Source organism: Furipterus horrens, unplaced genomic scaffold (genome assembly GCF_987537825.1).
Source record: "Furipterus horrens unplaced genomic scaffold, mFurHor1.1.pri manual_scaffold_2, whole genome shotgun sequence".
NCBI lineage: Eukaryota > Metazoa > Chordata > Mammalia > Chiroptera > Furipteridae > Furipterus > Furipterus horrens.
The window spans coordinates 161,868,328-161,892,670 of NW_028327172.1; the positions used below are offsets into that span (position 1 = coordinate 161,868,328).

Genomic DNA, 24,343 nt, shown 5'->3' on the forward strand with positions numbered 1-24,343 from the left:
TCGTTTGTTTGTATTGCTCTTTAGTTTCCTGTATTAGGTGATATCATATGGTATTTTACTTTCCTTGCCTGGCTTATTTCACTAAGCATAATTCTCTCTAGTTCCATCCATGTTGTCGCAAATGACAAGAGTTCCTTCTTTCTTTCTGCTACATAGTATTCCATTGTGTAAATATACCACAGTTTTTTGAGCCACTCATCTACAGATGGGCACTTATGCTGTTTCCAGCATTTAGCTATTGTAAACAGGGCTGCTATGAACATAAGGGTGCATAAGTTTTTTTGAATTAGGGTTTTAGGATTTTTTGGGTATAATCCTAGCAGTGGAATCGCTGGTTCAAAAGGCAGTTGCATTTTTAGTTTTTTGAGGTATTTCCATACTGTTTTCCATAGTGGCTGCACCAGTCTGCATTCCCACCAACAGTGCAGTAGGGTTCCTGTTTCTCCACATCCTCGCCAGCACTTGCTGTTTGTTGATTTGTTGATGATGGCCATTCTGAAAGGTGTAAAGTGGTATCTCATTGTGGTTTTTATTTGCATATCTCTGATGGCCAATGATGTTGAGCATTTTTTCATGTGCCTATGGACCTTCTGTATGTCCTCTTTGGAGAAGTGTTTTTTCAGGTCCTTTGCCCATTTTTTAATTGGGTTTTTTGTTTTCTTGATGTTGAGTCATATAAGCTCTTTATATATTTTGGAGATCAGTCCCCTGTCTGTGATATCATTGGCAAATATGTTTTCCCATATGGTTGGTTTCCTTTTCATCTTGCTGATGTTTTCTTTGGCTGAGCAGAAACTCTTTAGTTTGATGTAGTCCCATTTGTTAATTTTTTCCTTTATTTCTCTTGCTTTAGGAGATGTATCCATGAAGATATTGTTACGTGGGATATCTGAAAGTTTCCTGCCTATGTTTTCTTCTAGGACTTTTATGGTCTCACAGCTTACATTTAAGTCTTTAATCCATCTTGAGTTTATTCTTGTGTGTGGTATAAGTTGGTGGTCTAGTTTCATTTTTTTGAAGGTCCCTGTCCAGTTCTCCCAGCACCATTTGTTAAAGAGGCTCTTCTCACTCCATTTTATGTTCCTTCCTCCTTTATCAAATATTAGTTGACCATAGAGGCCTGGGTTTATTTCTGGGATTTCTATTCTGTTCCACTGATCTATGTGTCTGTTCTTATGCCAGTACCAGATTGTTTTGATCACAGTGGCTTTGTAGTATTGTTTGATGTCTGGTATCGTGATTCCTCCTGCTGTGTTCTTCTGTTTCAAGATTGCTTTTGCTATTCGGGGTGTTTTTTGGTTCTATATGAATTTTTGGAGGATTTGTTCTAGGTCAGTGAAATATGTCATTGGTACTTTAATAGGGATTGCATTGAATCTGTAAATTGCTTTGGGTAGTATGGCCATTTTGATGATGTTGATTCTTCCCATCCAAGAACATGGTATTTGCTTCCATTTATTTATATCTTCCTTAATTTCTTTCTTCATTGTTGTGTAATTTTCAGTGTACAGGTCTTTTATCTCTTTGGTTAAGTTTATTCCTACGTATTTTATTTTGTTGTTGCTATAGTAAATGGTATTTTCTTTTTTGCCTTTGTCTCTAATATTTTATTGTTAGTGTACAGAAATGCCTTAGATTTCTGTATGTTTATTTTATACCCTGCTATTTTGCCAAATTCACTTATTATATCGAGTAGTCTTTTAGTGGAGTTTATAGGGTTTTCTAGGTATACTATCATGTCATTTGCAAATAGCGATAGTTTTACTTCTTCTTTCCCGATTTGGATGCCTTTTATTTCTTTGTCTTGTCTGATTGCTGTGACTAGGACTTCCAACACTATGTTGAATAGAAGTGGAGAGAGTAAATAGCCTTGTCTCATTCCTGATTTCAGGGGGAATGCTCTCAGTTTTTGTCCATTGAGTATGATGTTGGCTTCAGGCTTCTCATATATAGCCTTAATTATGTTAAGGTATGCTCCCTCTATTCCCATTTTGCTGAGTGTTTTCATCATAAATGGGTGTTGTACTTTATCAAATGTTTTTTCTGCATCTATAGATATGATCATGTGATTTTTGTCTTTCATTTTGTTTAGATGATGTATTATATTTACGGATTTGTGAATATTAAACCATCCTTGCATCCCTGGGATGAATCCCACTTGATCATGGTGTATGATCTTTTTGATGTATTGCTGGATCCTGTTTGCCAATATTTTGTTGAGGATTTTAGCATCTATGTTCATCAGTGATATTGGCCTGTAGTTTTCTTTCTTTGTTGTGTCTTGACCTGGTTTGGGGATTAGGGTAATACTGGCTTCATAGAAAGAGTTTGGAATTTTTCCCTCTTCTTGGATTTTTTGGAATAGTTTGGGGAGGGTAGAAGTTAGTTCTTCCCTAAATGTTTTGTAAAATTCGCCTGTGAAGCCATCTAGTCCAGGGCTTTTGTGTGCAGGGAGATTTTTGATTACTGTTTCAATTTCTTCTTTGTTATTGGTCTGTTGAGACTTTCTACTTCTTCTTGATTCAGCTTTGGAAGGTTATATGTTTCTAGAAATTTGTCCATTTCTTCTAGGTTTTCAAATTTCTTTCCATACAGTTGTTTGTAGTAATTTCTTACAATTGTTTGTATTTCTGAGGTATCAGTCGTGATTTCTCCTCTTTCATTTCTGATTTTGTTTATTTGGGTCTTATCTCTTTTTTTCTTGATGAGTCTGGCTAGAGGCTTTTTGATTTTCTTTATTTTTTCAAAGAACCAGCTCCTAGTTTTGCTGATTTTTTGGATTGTTTGTTTAGTCTCTATGTCGTTTAATTCTGCTCTGATCTTGATGATTTCCTTTCTTCTTTTTGCCCTAGGCTTTGTTTGTTGTTTTTCTAGTTCTTGTAGCATTGTGGTTAGATTTTTTATTTGAGATTCTTCTATCCTTTTCAGATATGCCTGTATTGCTATGAACTTCCCTCTTAGGACTGCTTTTGCTGTGTCCCATAGGTTTTGGGCTGTTGTGTGTTCATTACCATTAGTTTCTAGAAATTTCTTGATTTCCTCTTTGATGTCATTGTTAGCCCATTCATTATTTAATAGCGTGTTATTCATTCTCCATGAGTTTGGATGTCTTTGATTTTTTTTCTCTGAGGTTGATTTTTAGTTTCAAGGCATTGTGGTCTGAAAACATGCTTGATATGATTTCAATTTTCTTGAATTTGTTGAGGCTTGTTTTGTGTCCTATTATGTGGTCTATCTTTGAAAATATCCCATGTGCCTTTGAAAAAATGTATATTTTGCTTCTTTGGCGTGAAAAGTTCTATATATATCAGTTAAGTCCATGTGGTTTAGTGTGTTGTTCAATGCCTGTATATCCTTGGTGTTTCTTTGCTTCAATGATCTGTCTATTGTTGATAATGGAGTGCTGAAATCCCCTACTATGAGTGTGTGGTTGTTAATATCCTTTTTGTGGTCTTCTAGTATTTTCTTTACGTATTTGGGTGCTCCTATGTTGGGTGCATATATGTTTATCAGTGTTATATCTTCTTGATGGATTGTTCATTTAAGTATTATGAAATGTCATTCTTTGTCTCTTTTTATTGCCCTTGCTTTGAAATCCGTTTTGTCTGATATGAGGACTGCTACCCCAGCTTTTTTTTCGGGTCCGTTTGCTTGGAATATTTTTTTATATCCCTTTACTTTCAGTCTATGTAAATCTTTTGTTTTGAGGTGTGTTTCTTGTAGACAGCAAATATGTGGGTTCTGTTCTCTTATCCATTACGTTACCCTGTGTCTTTTAATGGGAGCATTTAATCGATTTACATTTAAGGTTATTATTGACGTGTAGTTATTCATTTCTTTTTGTACCTCTGTTCCTCTACTCTTTTTTTGTTTTTTCTCTTCCTTTTTCTTGGAATATTCCCTTTAGCATCTCTTGCAATGCTGGTTTGGTGGAGATGTATTCTTTTAGTCTTCCTTTGTCTGAGAAACTCCTTATTTCACCTTCTATTTTGAATGAGAGCCTTGCTGGATAGAGTATTCTTGGTCGTAGGCCTCTGTTTTTCATTGCTTGAAATGTTTTTGACCATTCTCTTCTGGCTTGTAGTGTTTCTGTTGAGAAATCTGTTGATAGCCTTATTGGAGCTCCCTTGTAAGTTATTTGCTGTTTTTCTCTTGCTGCTTTTAGGATTCTCTCTTTGTCTTGGAATGTTGCCATTTTAACTATGATGTGCCTTGGAGTGGGTTTTGGGGGTTCCTCTTTATTGGAACTCTCTGTGCTTCCTGGACTTGCATAACTTTTTCTCTCATCAGGTTGGGAAAATTTTCTGTCACTATTTCTCCTCTCAGTTTACCTATTCCTTGTTCTTCTGATCCCTCTTTAATTCCAATTACTCTTATATTGTTCTTCCTTATGCTATCCTGTAACTCCCTTACCTCTTCTTCATACTTTTTTAATCTTTTTTTATTTTGCTCTCTCATCTGAGAATTTTTTCCTACGTTATCTTCTAACTCACTAATCCGATCCTCTGCTTCGTTTAGTCTGTTTTTGCCTGATTCTACTGTGTTTTTCAGTTCAGAGATTGCATTCTTCATTTCTTCCTAGTTCTTGTTGATAGTTTCTATGTCTTTTTTTTATGCTGGTGTAGTTCTCTGCAAGTTCCCTGTAATTTTCTTGGAGCTGTTGGTAACTTCCTTGGAGGCTGTCATAGTTGTTTTTAAGGTTGTTGAGTATATTGAGCTTCTTCACCACCATTGTTTTGAATTCCATGTCTGACATTTGGGCTATGTCTATTCCATCTACCTCTCTTTCTGGGGATTCCTCTTTCCTTTTCATTGAGAGGTTGTTTCTGCATCTTACCATGTTGGATTCTTCTTGTTTGTTTTTGTTACTTGGATTGTCTGCTTTGCCTTCCCACCTTTGTGGTATGAGATTCTTTATGGTAGATCTAAGGGTTTCAGTGGTGCAGTCTCTTTGATCTTCTGAGCCTGATGTTCTTGGTGTACCTTTTATGTCGTTTGTTTATGCTGTCTGGTTATATTTCAGATGCTTTTTGTTAGGATCTTCCTTCTGGCTAGTTGATTGAGAGTCACTCTATCCACTTTATCTTTAATTCTTTTGTGGAGATGTCAGTTCAGCCTTCGTGTGTTGTTTGTTTTTCTGTATCCACAGCTGGTCTAATGAAGTGGGTCAGAGGTTCCTGTTCCTTGCAGCAGTGGGCCCTCACACTGCGCGTTCCTTCAGTGCCTGTTGGAGCTAGCCAAGGTGTCCTTGCAGGCACGCCTGTGAGACGGTAAGGCAGCCTGAGAGCTTGCCTCAGGCCTGCCGTGCAGCGATCTGGGAGTTGGTCTCTCGCCTCTTAGGGCGGGGCCCCGAACACTTGTGCTCAGTAGAAGTGAGTGCTGGTGAGTCACTGCTGCCTGCAGTTCCGGTGCCGCAGACGCCCACCATTCCTGCACCCGCCTGGGCAGGCACAAGCAGAGCCTGAGCAAATGCTTTGCACTCTGGCCTGGCACTCGGGCCTGGCACCCACTGGAGCTGGCCAGGGGCGACTGCGCACAGTCTTCTGTGTATCCAGTAGGCCCTCCCTGCACCCGTTGGGGCACTGATCTTATGTCTGTTGGGGTGTGTCCGAGGGGCACCTGGACTCATGGCCTTGCGTACCTGGGCCAGTGAATGAGGACACTTCCCTATCTGCGCCCGCAACCCAAGGGGAGGGCTGGGGAGTGGGTGAGTGCACTCCTACACCTGCGCTCCTCAAGAATGTCCTATCACCCCCAAACTTTCCCCACCTCTCCGCAGTTCACAAGAGAAAAATATAAAGGAAAAATTACAATTTCACTTGCTCAGCAGCACGCTGTCTCCCGTCTTCCAGCGCCAATGCCGCCTGGTCGAGTTCCGTCTCTGCCAGCGGGCAGAGATCCGCTTTCCTCCTGACTCCCCCCTGGGGAAGCCTGTGGTCACCAAAAAGCCTTTGTGTCCTTTCAGCCGCAGCTCAGGCAGCCACCTCAGTCAGGAATCCCGTTTCATTCCTTTTTCTTCCACTATCCTCACTAAACAGGTTGTTCCCAGATGTTTTTCTCTAATTCAGCAGTGCCAAGGCTCAACTCCTGCCAGTGTCCAGCTGCTCACTGAGATGTTCTGTCTGCAATTAGTCCAAACTACAGACAGGTGTCAGGAGCCTGAGAGTGCAGCCTCCCCTCACTCCTCCACCATCTTCCCTCTCTGTTGATAATAATTAAACCTACATGTCTGTATAAGGGGTATGTCAGTTTAATAATACATTGTAGCATTATTAACTCATTATTACCTATCTAATTCTCTTAATAACATGAAATTACCTATCTATAATTATTTATTAGTTTATTTTGTAAAACATTTTATTTATTTATTTTTAGAGAAAGGGGAAGGGAGGAAAAAAGAGAGGGAGAGGAACATCAATATGTGGTTGTCTCTCATGTGCCCCCAGCTGGGGACCCGGCCCACAACCCAGGCATATGCCCTGACTGGGAATCAAACTGGCAACCTTTCAGTTCATATGTCAGCACTCAGTCCACTGAGCCACACCAGCCAGGGCATTATTAATTATTTTAGTGGCTTAAGACATCACTTGAAAAAATTATGTAAGGAACATTTCCACTTCATTTTACCCTTATTCCATGCATTGATTATCTTACCATTCTAGTGTCCTTTTGGCATAGTTCCAGGAATTTTTCACGAGGACAAAGCTTGAGTTGGTCTATGGATTCTTCGGATGTTGCAGGAGCTTCTGTACAAGTTTTAAAACATGTGATATAATAATGATTGTTATAGAGGTTCTGTAAGAGTTTTAAACACATGGTATAATTAGAATTGTGGTATCTGGTAAATGGCTTTATTATTGGGCCCTATACCCTATATCACCATAGAAACAATTAGAGAAAGGCACTTATTCTATTAAAAGATGGAAGAAAATTTTGCAAGAAGATATCTTAGCTTGTAAGTGTCATAATTTTGTCCAACATTTTGTAAACAGAGGTGAATTATGGCCAGGCAACAGAGATAGCTTTTTTGTGAGGAAACTTATTTAATTATGAGTTCTACCCAAGATGCAGAAATGTATGCATGTGACTACTTAGTAAAGACTAGACGGAAAGAAGGTCTAATAAAGTCCTCCTAAATGATTTTCTCTCATGTTCCTGCTTCTTAATAAATGACACTACTATTTACTCATTTGCCCAAGCTGTACACCTAGAGGTTTTATTGATTCCACTATCTCCCTCACCCTCTACCCATTTCATCCCCTGATCCCTTCCATCAGCATATTCTGTTAAGTCTACATCAAAATGTATCATATACATAAGTCCTCACCTCCACACTGATATGTTCACATTCCCAGCACCAATATTCTCTCATATGGATCACTAAAACAGCCTGAATTTTACTTTTGCACATCTACTCTTATCTTACTCCATTCCATTTCCCTAATAATGACCAGAATGGTCTTTAAAAAAGGCACATAGGACTTTTTCTCTTTCTTCAATTCCGAAGTTTATCCATTGTACTTTCTGCCTTAGTTCAATGTGCTCAAGAGAAAAAATTCTGCAAAAATACCAACATAAATATCCTCAAGAATACAACTTAAATCATAATCATATACATCATCAAACAAGTTACAATCTCTTCTCTGAGGAGACACTTAAAATGTTAACAATTCCTCCATCCTTGAATTAACTTTGCCTTCTGGGAAATTATACTGCACTGAATGAAACACTCCAGTGGCTTTTCATCACAGTTAAAATAATGTCCATGTGACTTGAACATGCCATTTGAAAATCTATATGATCAGGTCACTGCTCAAACTTAACTTTGTTCTATTCTTGCTTACAATATCTAGTTTTTCAGTGTTTCTCAAACAACTCATTCCTATTGCTTCTTGAGACCTTTGCACTTACCATCCTCCCTATTTGTGTTTTCTTTTCCCCTAGACTTACATAAAACTGGCTTTTGTCATTCACAGCAGTAGCATAACTTTAACTGACTACCTAATGTGGGTAGCATTCCAGCCATCTTCTAGTCTAACCTATCCCATTGTCATCTTTTGTTTTTCTTTGTAGCTTTTATCAATCTCTACAAACATGTTAATTATTTTTTATTTCTAATTACTATCTCCTCCTCACTCAAGTCAAATCTATGTGAGTCTCATTTTAAAGTTATAAATACCCAAGGTGAAAAAGAATAACTGGCAATAGTTACTCAAAGTTTTTGTTGACAAATATATGAATAAATTAATGAATTGGTGAGTTTTAAAAATTCAGGTTAAATTTTGACCTAAGTTGTTTTATAAACTGAGTGTGGATCCTAGTACAAGGCCTTTTAAAAAAGAATGAGTGTGTTCTATTAGGAGGAACACAATGTAACATGGAGAGCCATGCAAAATGAGATAGAAGCTGGATTAGAGAGCCAGAATAAGTGCCAAATTAGGAATTGTGGACTTTGGCCTTAGTAATATGGGATGGTAACATTTTTCAAGTTATGGAAAGTCATTTTATTAAGTGCTCTATTTTGTACCTTATTACTTTCACTATTGCCATTAGTATTTAGTATCTTTTCTGAAGAAACAGATTTGGATTTGGCACAGTGAAGACTATGAGAAATGTTTCTAGGATATCCAGCTGTAAAAAAAATTAAGAAAAACAATGACCCTTTGCTTTTGTAGAAGAGATGACATGTTGGTTCTATCATTATTGGAAAAATTTAGTTATTTATTGTATTTTAGGTAGAGGAGACGCATGTGGTCAGAGAAATATTAAAAACATATATAAATCAAGTAAGTAAAGAGTAGGGGCTGGGAAACTGCTTTTAATTTTTCTTCAAGAGCCTTCATGAACTATAAGAGCCTACTGTCAATGACCAAAATAAAGGTTTTTGTCTTTTATTTACTTAGGAAGATTAGAATGAAGTTTTCCAAGCTATTTTATAGAATTAAATTACTTTCCTATAATAGAAAAATACTTTAAGAGTAAGATATGGTCTGGACATAAAGCAGAGAACTGGGAAAATTTTGCAGGGACTAAGGAAGAACAGAGGGAGCAGGTCAGCCTCATCTGAAGAAAATGAATGGGAGCCTACAGTTGAGGACATATGAGGTTAAAAGCTAATGAATTATTTATTATTTAGCAAGTCAGTAAGAAAGCAGATACTGAATGCCAAGCTACAAGGGCAAATTGAGACACCCTTTACACAAAATTGAGGAATCTCATCTGAAGAAAATCCCAACTTGGAAGCAAGAGTGGAATCTCTTTTGCAGATATAGCCTATAAATAATTGGCTGGCATGGGGCCCTTTGGGAACCACGAAGTCAATCAAGTCACGGGCCTTAGCTATAGTTGTAACACTTCCCTTTTTTATTTTTTCGCTCTCCTCTTGGTTTAGCACCTTTTCACTTAGGACATCATCCAGCAACTTATTAAGTGTATCTTCAGATACTGAATTAATGAATATTTTTCTTTTTTCAGTTAGTCTCTTATCTGTTGGGAACACAAAAAGGTTGAGACTTATAAACAAGTTAAGAAACATCACTGTTACCTCAGTAACTGAGATACTCTTTTTTCTGTATTTCTTCTTTATAGGTTAAATGTTCCAAAAATGGATTATTTACTGTATCCAAGATCACTTCCATTTTTTTATAAGCCCATGGGTGCCCACTCCCAGAATTTTAACCCAGCAATGTCAGAGTAAAGCTGAGCTTATCCAAGTTGTTCTCATTGTTTTGCTTTGGTGAGTTACAGGTAGGACTCAAGGAGCTATTACTCTGATGATTATGTTTGTGGAAAACAGAATCAATAATGGTCACATTCATGTCATCTTTATTCTCTTACTTAGGAACAATAGCCCATGGTGATCTTGCCATGCAGATTCTGAACTTCAATCATATTTGGATATTTGGGCATTCAGGGAAAATACACTCATGCACAGACACAAAACCTCAGAAAATAAGGCCATACTTTCATGCTGCTTACTTTTCCCTCTGAAACACCAAAAAACTTAGCTAGCTTATGGTTCATACCTCAAAACATGAAAGAATATTGATGAAACAAAAACATCTTCCTTTCTTTTCCAACTAAATATTGCTCACACAAACTAGACAAAACCTAGTAAAAAAAAAAATTAAATCTATTTTATCCCCAAGATATATCCTCTAAAGATACTGAGATAAAGTTATATGGCAGAACAGCTGCAGGAGCTTCAAGAAGACCAGCTCACCCTCCACCCATCCCCAGATTTATGGCTAAAAATAGACAGATACCGGCTCAATCAACATAAGGACTAATTTCACTTTAGGTTGACCCTTAGTTTCAATACACATTCATTGTAATACATTATCATGCTATACAACACACCCAGCTAGAAATGGAAAGAAATGGAAATGGGAAGAAGATATAAAGACAAAAATAGTCAATGAAGCTCCTCCAAGAAATCACCCATTTCCCTGGGAAGGTCCTGAATATTCCTTTCTTTAATTGAATACTCTACCCCTTAATTAATGAACATAATAAAAGTAGAAAATTCTACTAAATAGGGGCTTCTCTGCCCACGAAGTAGCCCATTCTCTGTCTCACTGCTTCACTGATAAACTCACTTTCACTTTAAACTCTGTGCTGTCTTATATTTGAATTCTACCCTGCAGGAAGCCAAAAACCCAGAGTGGGGTCATGGACCCTCAGTTCCCTAGACTCCCAGGACACCTGCATTAATACAACCTAATAAAACAAAACAAAACATTACCAGCCATGATATTCGTGGCTCTCTTCTCAGGAATCAGGAAAAAAGCAAAGAAAAACAAATACTCAGAACAATCAGGATTTTCTTGTTGGGCAGGCCCTGTTCACATCTTGAGACATAACTATTGCATTGTGCATATGAATGGCTATATACATAGGCATGCCTTTTTTTTTTTTTTAAATGAGACCCTGATATCATCTCTCAGGATACCTTCTTACGAAAGAATGAGGAAGAATTCTGTAGGTTGCCTTTTTATTTTGGAGATCCCTTTGCAATACTGAAGTTTTTTAGTTAGACCTACTCTCACTTGATTATTTTTGCTTTTGTTGCATTTGCTTTTGGTGTTGTTGGAGCAGGTCATCTCAAGATATTCTTCAATGTCATATTGATAATTTTGAATTAAAATCACTTGAAAAGCAGGAGTCAGAGGAACGCTCTAGCTAGTTTGTCTCTCTAAATGCAGGAAATGACTCTGCATGTGATGGATGCCCTCCCTGTGCCTGAGGGCTGAGACAACCTTATTAAAGGATTATTAAATCCAGAGTCAAAAAAGGCTGTATAAACAAACCCAGTAAGGCCTTTACTATTTACTACTTAAACCCAATCCTTTTGCAGATTCCCTTCTCATGAGCACTAACTTTCTTTGTCCTATCAATTTCTCACAAATTTACTATTTTTTTGTCTAAAAAGTGTCTAATTTTATCATTTCTTTGAACCTCATTTTATGATCTGAACATCATATTGTGATTCTCCTATGCACATGTATTTAATTTTTTTTAAAATTTATGTTAGTCTAGTTTTGTGTCAATTTTATTAATCTATCCATACGAATTAAAGAAGGGCAGAAGGGGGGCATTCTCTTCCTCAGCTACATATTGTCATATCTAAAGAATCATTGCCAAAATCAAAGTCAAAGAGTTTGTTCCCTGTGTTTTCTTCTAGGAGTTTTAGTTTCAGATCTTGCATGTAAATACTAATCCATTTTGAGTTAATTTTTTGCCCGTGGTGTAAGAGAAATTCAATTTTATTCTTTTGCATGTGAATATCTAGTTTTCCCTACACCATTTATTATTTATTTTTGCTGAACCATTTGTATTTTTATTGAATTCTTCTGATTTAAAAAAAAAAAATTCTGCCCAGTTACAATTAAATGGGAAACCACAATTACAACTCACAAATTGTGGCATGAAAAATACCACAAAGCTCATCAGGAATGACACCAAATCCTTTCCATTTTATTCACAAGTGTTAAATATGAGCACTGTCATTTTTTTTTTTTCCATGGAAGGGGTAAGGACATTTATTCCGGCAATAATTTACAATTCCAGCACTTAGTGAATTGCACATCAGCCTTGGCTAGCTCAGTTTTCCCATGTGTTGAAAGAGAAAACATACTTTCCTGCTCAGACAGTGAAAATTCCTATACAGAGGAGTGAGTGCTTTATGTACCTTCAACCCTTCCCCTACCCTGAAACAAGCTCTTAAGCTTTTCTGGAGCTGCTTTTGGTCAGGTTAACCTCTATCACAATGACCTTTCCCTACACCACTTATGGTAGAGACTATCCCCTCATATGGAGTATTCTTGACTTCCCTTTCAAATATTAGTTGATCATACATGTCTATGTTCTTGTTTCTGTTTTGCTGATCTATGTCTGTTTTTATGCCAGTCTCATACAGTTTTTATTATATCTTTGAAATAAAGTTTGAAATTAGGAAGAGTGAGCCTTCCAGCTTTGATCTTTCTCAAGATTACTTTGGTTATTTGAGATTTTTTTATTAATTAACCCCTTTAGTTTAAGGGGTTAATATCCAAAATATATAAGAAACTCATACTATTCAATAGCAAAACACAAATAATATAATTTAAAAATAGACAGAAGACCTGAATAGACAGTTTTTCCAAAGATGACATATAAAGGCCCCACAGGTACATGAAAAGGTCCTTGATAACACAAATCATCAGAGAAATGCAAATCAAAACCCCAGTGAGATATCAACTCACAGCTGTTAGAATGACTATTATTAAAATGATAAGAGATACCATGTAGAGAAGAACCAACATGTAGAGAAAATAAAACCCTTGCACGCTATTAATGGGAATGTAAATTGGTACAGCCACTCTGGAAAACAGCATGGAAGTTTCTCAAAAAAATAAAAAATAGAACTACCACGTGACTTAGCAATCCCATTCTTGGGTATACATTAGAAGGAAATGAAGGCACTAACTCAAAAAATTTCTGAACCACCAATTTATTGCAGCATTATTTCTAATAGCCTCACATGGAAACAACCTACATGTCCATCAATAGTTAAACCGATAAAAAATATTATATATATATATATATATATATATATATATATACACACACACACACAGAGAAGAGAAAGAAATTATGCTATTTGAGATAATATGAATAAATCTTGAAGGCATTATGCTAAGTAAAATAAGTCAGACAGAGAAAACAAATACTATATGATCTCAGTTATATGTAAAATCTAAAAATTCTAAACTCATAGAAATAGAGTAAATTGTTAGTTGCCAGGCCTTAGGAGGTGGGGAAATAAGGAAATGTTGGGCAAAGGGCATAAACTTTCAGTTATAAGATAAGTAAATTCTAGGGAGTTAATGTACAGCATAGTGACTATAGTTACAGTACTGTATTGGAGACTTGAAAGTTGCTGAGAATAGATCTCAAGTGTTCTTACCAAAAAAATGAAAAAACAGAGAGCAGTAACTGTGAAGTGATGGATGCATCCTAACTCTCGTCTTTTCCACTTTCCAGCTCCATGACCATGAGCAAATAAGTTAACCTTTCTGAGCCTCATTTTGTAAACTATAAATAGGAGTATTTTATGTACCATCAATTCATGGAGTTTTTGTTAAGAGCTAATGAGGTACTTTATAGCTAACAATATTTAACGTATTAAAAAGAAACATGAATTCTGGTTAAATATGTCCCCAGTTTTCTATGGAGGATATTTATTGAAGTATTTGGATCTTTTTATATTAAGAAAAGTATATGTTATTTAACTGTTGTTCAGTGTTTTATCTGGCAACACTATTAACATTTTGGGCCAGATAATATTTTGCGGAAGGGGACTCTCCTGTGCATTGTAGGATGTTCAGTAGCATTGCTTGCTTCTACACACTGGGTTTCAGAAACACTGCCACCATTGGTGATGACCAAAAATGTCTCCAGACATTGCAAAATGCTGTACCCCTCTCTCAACCTCACTTTCCAATGAGTCTCTTTAGATTTTGAGCAAAATGTCTGCTCTCTGGCTTACAAGTTGTGTTACCTTGGGTTTATCCTTAATTGCTTTAATTATTCAATGGGGATAATAATATTATGCTTGTTTGGGCTAAATGACAACATTTATTTAATATACATTTATATAGTGCTATATACATGCACATTTCAATTACTTATTAATTTAATATGCATGATTATTATATGAAATGGATGATTTTACATCCATTTTATAGATGAGAAAACTGAGGTGCAGAGAGATTAAATAGTTTGTCCAAGTCCACATAGTAAGTAAGTGGCTGAGCCAAAGTTCAAACCCAGGTGGTCTGGCAGCAAAATCTGGTTCTTCATTATTCCAAGCTGCCTCAGAAACAGGGTGTGGGTCATATGGCACATGCCTGGCACATAGTAAAAGCTTAATAGATTGCATTGATTGTTAGATTAGTGTTATTATTGTATACAGCTCTGAAAGCAGGTGCCATGTCATAAGTTTCCTTTTGTACTTTTTTACACTGCGTCCTTACAACCACCTTGAGAGCTAAACAGGGCCAGGTGAATAATAGCAACTTTGTCTGATGAATAATAATGAGCCTGCTTACTTGCCAGAGAGATGAGATGAGCCTGAGTGAGAAGCCAATTTTTCTCATCCCTGGGCCAGCTTTCTCTAGTAGCAAAGCAACTTTCATCTTGAGTATTGTGCCAAGACCTAGAAGAATATAAGAAATGTAATATTGAAGGTCTGCTTTCAAAAAGCTTAAGATAATCTGGGGGACAAAAGCATAAGCATAAGAAAAAATATATGAAAATAGAAGAAAGTTGAGAATCCACGAGATGGTAGGACAAACAGGGAGTGCCAGATTAGAACTTTAGAGAAAGAAGGATTTAAAAGTGCTCTGGACTTTAAAGAATGTGAAGATTTTGAGTGTGCAGGTGAAAAGAGAAAGAAACTGCATTTAAGGAGCATATACTAAGTGTCAGGCATTGATGTGGATACTTCATAACAAAAGAATATTGTTCTCTTAATACTCAGTAATAAATGTTAGTTGTATATATCCATTTTACAGGTGATTAAAGCTCTAGATTAAGACTGTTGCAGGAAGCCACATTGTTAACATCTGGTAGAAATCAAATTTAAATTTACTCTTCCAATCCCAAAACCTAAGCTAGTTTAGTTCATGTGCAGGTAGTAGGCAGGAAGAGTAAGGGTGGGGAGGAAAAGGAATTTATTTTTAAAGAAGGAATACTTGTTAAAGAGCAATACACCAAATAAATTGGTTTCTTCACAAAGGATTTAAAACTAATATTTTCTGTTTATTTATTGTCTGTCCCTTTTGCTACAAAATATGTCCCCAGGAAAGTATGATTTTGCCTATCTCCTTCATTTCTATGTCTACACATTGCCTAAAACAATGGTTGCTATTTAGAGGGTAATCTGTATATATCATAAAATACAAATGTTTTAGAGTGAAAGAAGGATAAATATCAACATAGCAAATTTGTGAATAAAATTTTAGAAAAAATCTGATAAAGCAGAAAAATAATTTGAAATTTAAAATTAAACTGTGAAGATATTTGCAGGAGAGATAAATATGAATTTAAAATTTAATCATAAGACTTCTGGCCAAGACTGAGCCCTAGACTGACATGCTCTGTCTCCCTCCACGACTAAGAAGGAATACAACTACTGTAAAACCAAAAATAACCAGAAGTTCCAGAAAATAAATGGAAGTTCAAAGTATGAAGTTATAAGGAAGTGATGCTCATCTGGATGGGTAGGAGGGGTGAAGCCAAGGCGGAGAGGTCAAGATGTGCTGGCAACAACAGCAGTAATGATGGCAGCAGGACAGTGGTAAGCACAGACACCCTTATTTAAGGGGAGGTGAGAAGGGCCTGGGCAACACCCTTGGCTGCAGACCCGACCTGTCAGCTTGCGATTCCAACGCTGGGGAAGGCAGACCCCCATTGCCTTGGACTATGAGGCCCAGAGAGGGTGGGGATGGAGGAGGAGGCTCCCAGTCTCTCAGTGAAGAGTGAATGACAGAAATCCATCTTGGACCCCCACCACCACAGAAAACTTCACAGCGTGGTGAGAAGGGTTACCTGGTTGTGACAAGTGCATGGGGCTCCACCACCTATAGTGTAGGAGGTGTGACAGCCCTGCCCAGGAAGCAAAGGTAAACACAAAACTGTCAGGATGGCACAGATCATGATAGAGATCCCGGTGACACAGCTGACCAGACAGCAAATATCTAATCTAACAGCTCAGCAGATAGGAACCTTTCTGAGGCACTGTTTAGAGCTCTGGTTATAAAAATGCTTACAGACCTGACAGCAGATCTTAAACCAGACATGGAAGGAATGAAGGATAGTCCTGCTGAAATGAATGAAAACACATATGAAACTGGTGGTGAGGGAAAGAAAACCACGGATCAAATCAACAAATCAGAACGTAGGGAAGGAACAAACAGTCAACCAGTGCAGAAAGAGGAAAGAAAAAGTGAGGAAAATGAGAAGTTCAGAAACCAATGAGACAGCTATAAGAGGGCCAACATCCAAATCATAAGGTTGCCAGAAGGTGAAGGAGAAGAACTAGAAGTTGAAAAATTATGTGAAAAGATAATGAAGCAGAACTTCCCTAACTTGGGGAAGGAAATAAACTTACAGGTCCAGGAAGCACAGAGAGTTCCAAATAAACTGGACCCAGGGACAACCACACCAAGAGACATTATAATGAAAATTTCAAAAATTAAGGATAAAGAGAGAATCTTAAAAGCAGCAAGAGAAAAGAAGAGAATTACATACAAAGGGGTCCCAATAAGAATATCAGCTGATTTCTCAAAAGAACTCTGCAGGCAAGAAGGGACTGGCAAGAAGTATTCAAAGGAATGAAAAGCAAAAACCTACAATCACGAGTACTCTATCCAGTGAAGCTGTCATTCAGAATAGAAGGGCAGAGAAAGTGCTTCCAGGACAAAGTAAAATTGAAGGAGTTCATCACATCCAAACCATTGTTATATGAAATGTTAAAAAGACTTGTTTAGGAGAAAGAGGATCAAAACTATGAACATAAAAATGAATTCTGTATCACAACAACCAACAACAGAAGCTAGAAAACTGAAACAAGGCAAACTAAGTAGGCAATAAGAGTGGGAAAAGAATTATAGGTATGGGGAACATTACAGGGAGAGGTAAGCAGGGAGGAAGAAGTGGGGAGAGGGAGGGAGATGGTACAGGAATTAAGCATAGTAGAAGGAAATGGAGTAGACAGGAAGATGTTGAGAAGAACTATATGCACAACCAATGGGCATGGACTAAGGAGCAGGGGACAACTGGAGGGAGAGGCATCACTGGGTGGAGGATAACAAAGTGAAAATAAATTGGGGCAACTGTAGCAGCATAATTAAAAAAGCATATTAAAAAAAAGACAAGAAACAAAAACAAAAAAAACAAAAAATTTAATCATAACACATTCCCCCATTTGTTTTAATTCATTCATACATATTTATAGAGTATCTAACAAATGTCAGGTACTGAATTAGAATCTAGGGATTCAAAACAATAATAATGTATTGTCCTTGTCCTTAAATATTTTTACTGATTACCAACAAATTCAGACATATGAGTCATTCATTCATGTTAACAAAATTATAATCTGTCCAAGGTGGGTAGTAAACACTATTAGAGGAACAGGTTTGGCAATATCTTCTGTGAAAAATAAAAGTCCTGAGCAATTGTTTTCTCATAAATTCCATGGGTGCTAGAACAACTGAATACAATCTTAAATTGTATTAATCTTAATTCACTTAAACGTATTTATTGTGACTCTGCTAAATATTATACACTGTGCTCAGTGAGAATGGATAAGTATAGAATCTTGGCTTCATAACATGTATATTCTCATAGGAAAGAGACAGTTAATAAGTCCACACTAATAATTGGAAGTTATAGTTCATATTATGAAGGAAACACACATGGGTGTGGTGGGGGTATATATGTAACAAGTTACTACAAATCTAGTGGCTTAACACAGCAAAAATGTATTCTTGTAGATTTTGGAGGTCAAAAGTCTACAGTGGATTTTACTGGACTGAAATCAAGTTGTCAGCAGAGCTGTGTTTCTCCTAGAGGTGCTAAGGGGCAATTCTTTCACTTCCCTTTTCCACTTTCTAGTGGCTACCCATGTTTCTAGGCTCATGGCCTTCTGTCACTGTGACCACTTCTTCTTTTATTACATCTACTTCTATGAATACGACTCTCCTGACTTCCACTTTTTGTTATAAAGAAACTTGTAATCACATGGGTCCGCCTGAGTAATACAGGGTGTCCTCCCCATCTCAAGGTTCTACAAAGTCCCTTCTGATAAGTGAAGGGGACCAGATTTTGACATCCCAAAATATTGCTTTTGGGATATTGATTTGAAGCTGGTTATGTTTAAGAAACAAAAACTCAGAAAGAAATTTTGACCCCCCCCATCCCCAAACCTGTCTGCCTAGAGGAATTCAGGTAGGAAAACCTGTCTGAGGTTGCAACTGATCTGAGAGATACAAGCAAATTCTTGCTAGGCTGTAATTTTTTTGACCATGACCTCCACAGGAGGGAAGTTATTCACTTTATCTACTTACTTTAGCATATGTGAATTAAGTGGCAAACAGGCAGGATCCAAGCAAGTTTGTTGACTCCCATCTGTGTCTCATTGTTTTTAGGGGGCCCAGCAAGAATTTATTTAAAACATGATGTCTCTTTCTCATTTACCCATGAACTGCCTACTTTCTCTCTGGAATCCTAGAATCTGCCTCCCTCTATTTAGTCTAGAATGGCATGGAAAGCTCAATTGGCCAATGCATCCTTAGATTGCATGTTCTTATGGCACCCCTGCATGTACATATGTATTAGATTTGTAAGTTTCTCTTGTCAATCTGTTTCATGTTAATTTGATTATTAGTCCAACCAGAAGAAAATTAGAAAGGTAGAAGAAAAATTATTTTTTAAGCCCCCACAGCTGTAACATATTCACAGGTACTAGTATTTAGAATATAGACCTATTTTTATGCTCATTACTATTCCTACCAAAAAAGACATGTTAGGAAATAAGGCAATGGAGGAAGCAGAATTTCAATTGGATGATCAGGAAGTTTTGACTAAGTAGGCAAAACTGTGTATTCTACAAAGTAGGTTCAATTTAAGGGAAAAGATTGCTCCACTAATTTTTGAACATTCCAAATCACTCCCAGAATATTTCTTTCATCTCTGATAGCAATTTTAAAGAATTTTGACAAACTATAAAATATACAATATTTTAAATCTGAGAGTTGAGGGCATAAGGAAACTGCAAAGAGTGATACGGTTTGTTGATTTTGAGCTCACTTTATAGTACATTGTAAGTTAAAAAAAATATGTGATTGTTATGGTTGTTGCCATCAGTTTTTCAGCATAAAAGAAAAGAGTTGTAAATATAAAATAAAGTACATTAAATAAAACTTTGGATCCTCAACTGTGATTTATAAATATCACCATGAGAAAATATCATATGTATATTTTAATTTATGTATAAAAAGCCTAGAAACCATGACGATCATATACAGTGTCCAAATCTAATTTCAAAAATATATTTATCAGTAAAAATGGTAAGGGCTCTTTGGAGAATTCACTGATCTCAGGTGAGGAGCAGGAAATGTACAAAACAAACACAAGATATCTTCTTGGACCAATCAGGAAGGAAGCCTTCATGGGGTCATGCTAAAGAGACACAGGGAGCCAATCTGAAGGACTCTCACTAACAACAGAGCAATATTTGACTCAAAGAAATAATGTCTTCAAGTGATTGTAAAACATAGAATATATTAACTAGAGTGTTCACTAATTTTTTAGGAAGTATGAGAAACAAAAACCTTGATCATTATTTGATGTTCCTAAAGTACCTGTTAATTACTCTGAAATTTGAAAATTATAGGAGAATAAATTAACCCTTTATTTTCTTTTGCCATAGAATTGGAATAAGGGTAACCAAATTAGACCTAGTACATGAGAAGAAGTTCTTACATTATGAAGAATTCAGCTGATTGATGGAATAATAAGGATAGAAAAAACATCATTTCATAAGTGGTAATGAAATATGTCATGGCAGTGACAATCAGTGAATAGCAAAATTATTACAAAAAGGCTGACAAGGATCTTTATAAAGAAAGGATCAAGGCTGTAATCAAATGAACCTATTGATCATTAGGCATCATTAAAGCTGAGATATCCCAAACATTATGTACCTTCTCATATGTTGCAATATGAAGTATTCAGTGCAACTCAAGAAGTCTCGGTGGACTGCAGCAGAGCTCTCACTTCTTGGCAGACCAGAGCGGAGTGGAGTGAAGTGGAGAAGAACGGAGCCACTTTGCTGGAGGGCCACCTCAGGGCCACACTCTTCCTCAGCTGTGCTGTTTCCATAATTAAGCTTAAAACTATTGAGCAGTATCACAATTGAGCTGTTTGCACTGAATGAAGTCTCCTCCCTCACCACACCCTAAACTTGGGATTCCTGTTGGCCTTTAACTGGTGTCCACAAACGTTGGTTGACAATCTGAATTAAATCAAGATTTTAGAATTAAATTCCAGTCTACAGGAAATCTGGGGCACAGATGAACTTGTTAAAAATAACTGCATGCAAGCAGTCAGCCAAATCCAGAATATAGAATATTCTGTAGGATAATTTACCTAATTTCTTTAAAAATTTTCTTGCATTTTGAAAGAGAAAAGGTTGTTCTAGATTTTTAAAAATGTAGCAAGAGATTTAGGTATAAAGAAATACAGAGACATACCTGATTTTAATTTTAATTTAGCAAAGTATAAATATTTCTTTTTTTTCAAAATAAATAATGAGCTATTTTAGAACCAAAAGAAATAAGTAAATATCCAATAACCCATAATGATATAAATGAATGTTTGAATAAATTAATAAATGAGAGGGAAAAAACAAGCTTTCCTTATAGAAAAGCCCAAATGATAGGCATAGGTACTCTTTCCTTAAGAAAGTAGAAAGTATGAAAAAAAGAAACTTTAAAGTGGAGAAATCCAGCATATACCAGCACACTTACGTACATACCTACACACACACACACACACACACACATATCTATAGGTATATATTTGTGTGTTTATATTCATGTTTGCATATATATATACACATTATACATACAATCCATACATATAATGCATACATAACATGTCATTTTAACCAAGTGATGAAGATTAACCTTACCTTGCCCATGTTAACTCATGTTACTACCAAGGGACCCTTGGAATTAGAAAATAAAAAAGGCATTTCATTTTTGTGATTTTTTTCCTAAATATCTGTGACTCCAGTCTAATAATGAAAAAGCATCATACAAACATCAAATAAGGACAGTCTACAAAATAGCTACTTTAAAGTGTCTAAATTATAAAAATCAATTTAATTGTGCTATTGTTTAATGTTTTGTTGTTTTCCATGTCTAATATTCTTTTATAGATTTATATGAAAATATATAATGGAGTTTAGGGTTCTTTCCACTCAGATAAAGGGCTCAGTATCTTTTTTCCTCTAAACTGGATGGTTTGAGGAAGTACAAATATAATTTTTATTTAAAAATTTAGATTAGTAGCTATTATGAGATATTTGGGATTGGACTTATCCCAACTTTAAAGATGATGAAAAATCCATAAATTTTTAGTAAGAATGGAGCAGAATAAACCAGCTGATGACAAATTTTGACTCTAGTTATCATTTTAGAAAGGCATTAGACTAGTTTTAAGGGCCTTGGCTGCAGCTAAACAAAGTCTGAAAATGGGAAAATGGATGGTAATATATTTTAATTTTCTAATGGTAAGTCATTAATATTCTAACTTTGTCCATAGAATCATGATAACTGGTAGTTAACAGCTTCCAAATTTCAGGCATTTTACTGTAATGGGTACTATACTGTGATAGGTATAATATCTTTTACAGATGGTAATCATACCATATGTATTATGGCACTATGCCTTTTATACATGGAAGGTACTATACTTTTTCTGTAACCCTTCAGTGTAAGACAGAGGGGAACATACATAAACTAATAGGAAAATAGAGGAGAAGAGATTACTCACCAGGGAGAACTTCACATTGACTTAATGAAATACTGACCCTGAAAAATTCTGGAAACTTCTGAAAGCAGTATTTCAATAGAGATTCTAAGTGGATATGTAGAGACACAGAATAGACCAGGGAAGTAACCTTACAGAAATGATAAATGGCTTCTGAGTTCTACTGATCTTTTTTCCATGATACTGACCCTTAGCTACTAAACCCAAAAATCAAAATAAAGACAAAAAATATGGAGAAATGTGTGTGTGTGTGTGTGTGTGTGTGTGTGTGTGTAGAGGCTTTTTATTTCCCAGCCCTAGTGAATAACTTTTCTTAGACATCTCTCTCTCACACACACACATAGACACACACATTCTATCTCATATACATATAGCTAACCCTCAAAATGAGGAATTACTAACCTGTGGTATGCTTCTAGAACATTAATTTGGCCGCATGTATCAGTGGTTTAGGAAAACGATTCCATCATGAGAGTAGAGGTCCCTTCTTCAATTTTCTTCCATGAACCTAAAGGAGCAGGGAAAGTACTGATGTCAGGAGGCACAGCAGACTAATTTTCTCTCTGCATAAATGTTCTTTTTTTTTTTTTTTTTTTGTCCCATGCTTCTGGAGTGGTGAGCTGACTGAGTGTCCACTGCTTCTTGGGAGGGAGCTAACCCATTGATTCTCCTTTTGAACAAATATGCTGTGCATTCTCACACTTTCAGTCTCTGTAGACCAGTGGAAAGAAAGATGTATATTTGTTAGGATTTAGCATTGTATTTTAGCTTACTGTAGGTGAAAGCTCTGAATTGTAGATACCCTAATACATGGATGGAAAGAAAGAAAACACCCACACACACTCACACACCCACTCATTAAGTATCTCAGACTTATGCCCTGTTCAGATGGCTCCATTCGTTAGAGTGTTGTCCATACACCAAGGAGGATGTCGGTTCGATCCTGATCAGGGCACTTACCTAGGTTATGGATTCAACCCCCAGTTGGGGCACCTATGGAAGGCAACCTATTGGTATTTCTCCCACATCTCTCTTTCTCACTCTCTCTCTCTCTCTCTCCTTTCTCTCCCTCTCCCTCTCCTCTCTCTCCCTCCCTTCCCTTCTCTCTGAAGTTAATAAACATATCCTCAGATGAGGATTTAAAAAAGAAAAGAGCTTCTAATTTATTTGGTCAAAGATATAAAATTTTATTTCCATTGGTTCTTATACAAAGAGGGATAGTTGTGAGCATCTATGGAGTATCACTTGCTCCTCAAAGTTAGGGTCCTACAAGTTCACTAGACACTGTGTTTTAAAATATAGGTTTTGATGACCATTGGAAGAATTTACAGTAAGCATCTATGTACTGCCATTTAAAAACAAGCTCACAAACATCAGGGTTTTCTGTTTTACAAGTCAGACTCAGCTTTTTAAATACCTCATCCTAGAATAAGACCTTTGTCTCAAATTCCACCCCTTGATTCTGACTTTTTTTTTTTTTTTTTTTTTGGAGGTGGTGGCTAACTCAAAGGGTAGGGAATAATGAAGGGAGTTTGCATTGCTGTGGGCAACCAGCTTGCTTCAACTATCCCCTCTCTGTAGGCATTTTGATTTTATACCCTCTTATGTAGGGGAGTCTCACACATGGCTAAAATTTACTTCCCCTCATTTCCTACCCCCTAATAGCCCATGCAATTAGAAACAGCAAACTTACTAACTTTCGCAGACCGAAATGTTTTTCAGCATACTTTGTATCTATTCATTTTGAAAATCTTTATAGAGTTCCTGACATTTATATGCCTTGAGAGTTTAAATTTGAATAATTCTATAATTATTGTTATTGAGTGTTTATGCCTATGTGCATGTGCATGTGTATGTGTTAATAACACTCTGTTGGTTAGCGACCTAATATTTTTACTTTTTTTTTTCTTTTCAAGTTACCCTAAATATCCTTGAAAATATTCATGGTTTGGAGGAGGAAATTAAACAATAAGGATGTCCCTCAGTTATATTGGTTTCCCCTCCCCAAACAAGGAAGTCCTCCACCTTACAAGGAATCCTGAGTTATTTTCCTGTGGAATAGTGTTAGAGATGGAAATCTTGGAGCTGTATAGATTTGTTGTTGAGATGCCTGTTCAGATGCATGTAGTAGTGTTTTACATGAGTATTCAGGATAAGTAAAGTGAAGCAGGGTGTATTATCCATTCCCAAGATAGAACTTTGTTTTTCCCCAAATGGCCAAAAGTTCACATTTATGTTT

The 24,343-nt window shown here is 36.5% G+C and overlaps 1 protein-coding gene across 1 annotated transcript in view; it reads right to left on the reverse strand.

Moving 5' to 3' along the window:
- LOC150019839 (caspase-1-like) overlaps window positions 1–10,840 on the reverse strand; it is a 44,767-nt gene extending 33,927 nt beyond the window's left edge. The window contains exons 1-3 of the mRNA XM_090268074.1: window positions 10,745–10,840; window positions 9,202–9,486; window positions 6,655–6,743 (exon numbers count right to left, since the gene is read on the reverse strand). Coding sequence (XP_090124200.1) covers window positions 6,655–6,743; window positions 9,202–9,486; window positions 10,745–10,751 — 381 coding nt within the window. The 5' untranslated portion in view covers window positions 10,752–10,840. The remainder of the gene's footprint in view (window positions 1–6,654; window positions 6,744–9,201; window positions 9,487–10,744) is intronic.
- Window positions 10,841–24,343: the final 13,503 nt, after the last annotated feature.